This window comes from Nanorana parkeri, unplaced genomic scaffold (genome assembly GCF_000935625.1).
Source record: "Nanorana parkeri isolate BGI_ZX_2015 unplaced genomic scaffold, ASM93562v1 scaffold808, whole genome shotgun sequence".
In the NCBI taxonomy this organism is placed as follows: domain Eukaryota; kingdom Metazoa; phylum Chordata; class Amphibia; order Anura; family Dicroglossidae; genus Nanorana; species Nanorana parkeri.
This window is the reverse complement of record NW_017307076.1, coordinates 511,001-517,222: the sequence shown is the minus strand read 5'-3', so window position 1 is coordinate 517,222 and position 6,222 is coordinate 511,001. Positions and strand designations below refer to the sequence as shown.

At 43.0% G+C, this 6,222-nt stretch overlaps 1 protein-coding gene across 1 annotated transcript in view; it reads left to right on the top strand.

The window, feature by feature from the left end:
- The window catches only part of MEIG1 (meiosis/spermiogenesis associated 1), a 7,671-nt gene extending 3,047 nt beyond the window's left edge, over positions 1-4,624 (top strand). The window contains exons 2-3 of the mRNA XM_018565049.1: positions 1,579-1,751; positions 4,433-4,624. Coding sequence (XP_018420551.1) covers positions 1,605-1,751; positions 4,433-4,561 — 276 coding nt within the window. The 5' untranslated portion in view covers positions 1,579-1,604 and the 3' untranslated portion in view covers positions 4,562-4,624. The remainder of the gene's footprint in view (positions 1-1,578; positions 1,752-4,432) is intronic.
- Positions 4,625-6,222: the final 1,598 nt, after the last annotated feature.

The following is a 6,222-nucleotide window of genomic DNA, read 5'->3' as shown; positions in this document are numbered from 1 at the left end:
GGGGGGGGGGGGGGGCTGGGGACCAGGGAAGGCTAAATATAAGCAGATTAAACTTCAGCTTGAAGTGCACTTGAATTGTACTGCTGCATTTACACGACTTACTAACAGCTAAACACAACGGCCACTATTCCTTACTCTTGCTGTTAGACCTTTCTGTTGCTTTTGACACTGTGGGCCACCTGCCCCTTCTCAAAAAACTCCACTCGCTTGGCCTACAAGACTCTGCTCTCTCGTGGTTCTCCTCCTACGTATCTACCTACCTTGGACCCCTCCTCTTCTCTATCTACACCACCTCTCTTGGTCAGTTAATAACCTCACATGGCTTCCAATACCATCTCTATGCCGATGACACTCAAATATATCTCTCCACTCCACAACTCACCCCCTCTGTGTCCTCTCGTATCACTAATCTACTAACTGACATATCAGTCTGGATGTCACAACATTTCTTAAAACTCAATCTGTCAAAAACTGAGCTCTTGATATTTCCTCCTGCCTGTGCACCTTCCCCCAACTTTTCCCTTGAGACTGATAACACAACTATCCAGCTCTCCCCCCATGCCAAGGTCCTAGGTGTCATCCTTGACTCGGACCTCACCTTTCTTCCCCACATCCAATCACTATCCAAATCCTGCCGCCTTCACCTTTGTAACATCTCCAAAATACGCCCCTTCCTCACCAATGACACCGCAAAACTACTCATCCACTCCCTTGTTATCTCTCGTCTTGACTATTGCAACTCCCTCCTCATCGGCCTACCACTACACAGGCTATCCCCCCTTCAGTCCATCATGAATGCAGCTGCCAGACTCATTCACCTTACCAACCGCTCAGTGTCTGCATCCCCTCTCTGCCAATCCCTCCACTGGCTTCCACTCGCCCAGAGGATAAAATTCAAAATATTAACAACCACTTACAAAGCCATCCACAACTCCGCCCCCGGCTATATCTCAAACCTGGTCTCAAAGTATCACCCTAAACGTCCCCTCCGCTCTTCAAAAGACCTCCTGCTTTCCAGCTCCCTCGTCAACTCCTCCCATGCTCGCCTCCAAGACTTCACTAGAGTCTCTCCCATCCTCATGAACTCTCTACCCCAAACGGTCCGTCTATCTCCCACACTGACTGCCTTTAGGCGATCCCTTAAGACTCATCTCTTCAGGGAAGCCTATCCCACCTCAACTTAACCACTGAACAATTCAATTGTTCTCAAACAATTCTTCCCCACACAGCTACCTCCTCATGTATCACTTGCCCCTCCCTTTATATTGTAAGCCCTCAGGGGCAGGGCCCTCCTTACCATCTTGTCTTGATTTGTATTGTGATTGTAATGCGCTGCGCAAACTGTTGGCGCTATATAAATCCTGTATGGTAAGAATAATTATAATAATATTTAGTTATTGCTAGTCTACAACACCTTATAAACTGCACAGGGCAGCATGTAGCCGAGAGTGTTGTCACAAATACCCTTAAAATAAACATAAAGTGATATGCATAGGTCTGTAGTAATGAAGACCACGTAAAAAGTATGTAGATTGGAGTTTCTTGCAATTCTATACATTCTATACTTTTGCCTCCTAGACACATCAATTTGGTTTGACTCAAGAATGTCTGCAGGGGATCCTGATGGCGTTAAACCAAAATCAATGTCGCGGGCAAAGCATTGGTCAGATGAGATTGAAAATTTGTACAGATTCCAAACAGCGGGCTATAGAGACGAAATGGAATACAGGCGCATACAGCAAGTAGAGATGGTAGGTGCTTTCCATGCAGCTGCAGCAACATAAAGCCAGCCACACATACTTTTATGCATGATTCTTTTTTTTCTGATTGATTCTACACTCTGTATGGTCTATCGTATATGGGCCCCTGAAACCTTGCAATGTATATCTGGAGTATTTGCCCCGTCCTGGTGCTGTGTACAGCTGCCCATAGACATGAATGGCTGTGCCTGGCTGCACTTGGGTCTACACAGGTATTCGTGTAACCACTCATATAGCATTGGAGCGTATTCCCAGAATAGAAAATGTTCATTCTTGGAATATGCCAGCATGCTATACGATTGTTTACCATGGTAGCATTGTATACCAGCGTACAGCGTTTTTTTATATTTGTGGCAGGCTGTACGCAGCACCTAGGATTCCTGTGTGGGGGAAATACACCGGAATTTACATTGCATGAACTCAGGCACCCATGTGCAAGCGGCCTATTTTGTAAATTGATCCCTCCTAAATTTTCTGAAAGAATGGCATGATGATAACATACAGTGGGGGGAATTTATCAACGCAATTGCGACACTTTTAGCCTTTTAGATCATTTTTTTAAATGTGCAAATCTGTCTTTTAACATGTGCCTCTGTCTTGACCAGAACTTGCACTACTTTTCCAACTGCACGTGTTTTGTACCTGTCTTGACCAGAGCTTGCACTACTTTTTTATCTGCATGTTTTTTGCACGTGTTTTCATCTGCACTTGTGCTGGGCTGTATGAAACTGGAGCATCACCTAAGAAAACAATCACAACTTAAGAAGTCCCTATGACCACTTCTTCAAGAAGTGACAGTAAGACTGGGTTCACACCTGGGCGTTTCTAATAGGCGCGTTTTATGCAGGTTTTTAAGCAGGTTTTTCTCTAATGAAACGCGCGTTCAACGCTCGTTTTTTAACTTCCCTGGCGGTATGATTTTGATGATGTTTTTCGTTTTTTTTTTAAACTTCCTGCCAATTCCGCCCCCCTGCGACGCGGACGCTCGCAAGGGGCGGAACCCGGAATCGGCCGGAGGACACAGCAGGGATCGCGGACAAGGTAAGACCTACGCTGTACGCTGAGTGTGGCTCGGGGTTACCGCTTTGTTAACCCCGAGCCACACTCGGGAATACCAATGGATACGCGCTGAAATCTGCCCCTACGCGTGGAAAAGGAGCTCAAGTACTTTTTCGTGTGTAGGGCGGTTTTCAGTGCGACAAAACGGGCTGAAATACGCCCAGGTGGGAACAATGCCCATAGGGATTCATAGGGTTTCACTTCTTGAGCGTTGATCAGCCCTGAAAAACGCCTAGGTGTGAACCCAGCCTTAAGCTTTTTGCCTGGAGTTACAAGTCTTCTTTCCTGGAGTCTATTAAACCTCATTTATCAACAACATTAGACTAGCTTCATAAATCTGGTGCAAATATGTTCCGGAAAGTTCAAACATTTGGAATTGCTATGATAAATTCCCCCCATTGTATAACTCCAATTATACAATGACAGCAGGCAGTCTTATTGCTGTGTACATTTGGATATGAATAGAAGATAGAAGAGCCACAACAATATTTTCCAGTTATTTTGCTCAGTTTCTCAAAATAGATTCATCTTTACAATTCTATCTACTTTTATTCACAAAAGGGTGAAGAGTTTGGAGAAGGCAGGAGAAGGGAACAATCTAGGACAAGATAGCTGATTTGGAAAAATTCTCCAATTCATCTCACTTTCCAGTACAGCTATGTTGTCCTAGATTGTTCACTCCTCCGGCCTTCTCCAAACTCTTCACCCTCTTGTGAATAACCCAGCTAGTTGCTTCATACAATTAAATGCCAGATTTTTGACATTTGTAACTTCCTAGTCACCTGTAGACGGTGTAAAAGCATGAAAATTAGGGCGCTAGATAGGGGGAACTGTATTGTTTAGAGCAGTGTTTTTCAACCTTTTTTGTGCAAAGGCACACTTTTTTCATGAAAAAAATCACGAGGAACACCACCATTAGAAAATGTTAAAAACATTTACCTCTGTGCCTATATTGACTATATATAAAGTAATTCTCTTGAATAGGAATCAAATAAACACAAAGAAATTATTTTATAATTACTTTATTATGAAATAATAAAGTATTTTATAATTGTTCATATTTCTGTTCAATCCATGACTAAATACTGTACATGCTATTTCAAGGCAGCAGAATAAATACCGAATGATTTTGACCTCGCTATACAATATAAGCAGTGTAAGGAATCATGATCATGGCACATACTGCACGTGATACAGGTCTGTACTTTGATCAATGGATACCCTCCTCATGTATCACTTACCCCTCCTCTTTTAGATTGTAAGCCCCCAGGGGCCGGGCCCTCCTTACCATCTTGTCTTGAATTGTATTGTGATTGTAATGTCTTCCTTATATTGTAAAGAGCTGCGCAAACTGTTGGCGCTATATAAATACTATGTAATAATAATAATAATACCCTATGTCAAATCCTTACCTTCTGTAAGATGTAGAAATAAATGCATTGGCTTTGAAAAGAGCAAGCTACATACAGAGAGGCCACAGTCTTACCCAAGAAAGGGAGTGCAAAAAAAATGTAAAACATAGTTGCTATATAAAGTTCTAATAACATAAGTAACATAGTAGAAATAGTAGTTCCTTACTACGTGGCACAATGAGTATATTCTTTTTCTTCCAGGCGGAGCGATGGCCAGACACAGGATTTGTGAAAAAACTGCAAAGAAGAGACAATACTTTTTACTATTATAACAAGCAAAGGGAGTGTGAAGATAAAGAAGTACATAAAGTGAAAGTGTATGCTTACTAAATAAAGGACTGAAAGTCTACCAAAGTGTTTGTACATGATATGTTTTAGCTTCTTTGCTTTTTACTGGATTACAACTACATTGCTTAAAGGACACCTGTCATAAGAGAAATATGGGGGATGTCTTTGCTAATATTCTTTACAAATTGTTAGATGCCTTGCTGCCATGCTAATTCTATGTGTGTTTCTTGCTGCCCAAGACAAGTATGCTGATCAGGGGTTCTAATTTTACTTGCGGTATGCATGTTCTAAGTCAGGAACTCTGACAGTACTGAAGCCAGAGGGAAGTCGGCTATTGAGTACTGTACTGATAATTTTCTTTCAACTGCTTGCTGTCCGCCCGTTGTATATTAAGGGACGGACGGCATGTGCTTGGATGCAAGTTTTGTTTCTCTTTTTTTCCTGCGCACGCCCCCTAGCATGTGCGGGAGCAGGACACTGATACTTTGAAACAGCTGTAAACGGCTGTTGCATGCAAGCGCTCTACAGTCCCCTGATCGCTTTTATGCTGCGCGGGAGTGTGCAGGCCCCCCCTCCACTGCTCCGTGTGCGGGCCCAGGACCGACACAGCAGTTCTCTGCACTGAGATCAGAGGGAGATCAGCACACTTCCACCTGCTGAACTCCCCTCCGATCACTGAATGCGTAAGCGATGGGAACTCCATCACTTCCGTTTTCAGACATTCATTTTTTGGCTGCTGTAGCTGGAGAAGAAGCTGGGGAAGCAGGACTCTGCTTCATCAGCTTCTTTGGGTGTCTATTAGACCTCCTGAAGTCTCCATAAAGAGGACCTGTCACTGTAGAGTATATTTGCTATCACATAGTTGAAGATGAACAGCAGTGTATTAATAGCCAACTACTGTACAGTAGCCAGATTTAAGCTTGCCATACACTATATAGATTTATTCTGTTGGAGTGAACATAAGAATCCCCTCTGCTTCCCTTAGAATGCAGCGTACTAGCAAAGTAAATCACCACTTTGTAAATGTACCAATCAGCTGTAGTCACTGTTCGAGTATTCTGACAGCTGCGGGCGTCAGCTGTCTAAATACAATAGCTGGCACTTGAGATTCCCCTATCCACACTCTTTCGCATGGATGGAGGAATCAATAGATTTTTTTTAAATCGTAAGGTGTATACCTAACAGAACCCTGCTTACTCTCTTTTCTACAAGAAAATGCTTTTTGGCCCTTCACTAAAAGAAGTAATTGTGGGCACAAAAGGAAAGAACATTTTTCTTCCTTACAGCAGATCTATGTCTACCCCCCGATGATACGTCAGTCCTTTTATGACATTCAAGGGGCAACTATCATGGGATTACACCAGACAATTTATGTTGTTTACTACCCAACAATACCTTAAACAAAAGTACTGGTAGCTGAAACAAGACCCAATATGAACACTTTGTACACTCCGAATAAAGTTAAGCAAAGAAAAAGTTAACTGTTCCTTGTGTTGTAACAACACAAGTCACTGTGGCAGTGCACGCAGCAGTTTACTATGCGGCTAGTGTGAAGAAGCCCTTAGGGCAGCTTCACACCATTTTCCGGATCTAGTCCAGAAAATGGTGTGAACCTGCCCACAGTTCCTGTGCATTCAAGACCAGACAAAATGAGACATGCAGTATTTTTCTGGTCTGGTCTGGGACGGACTGCTCTGGTGTGA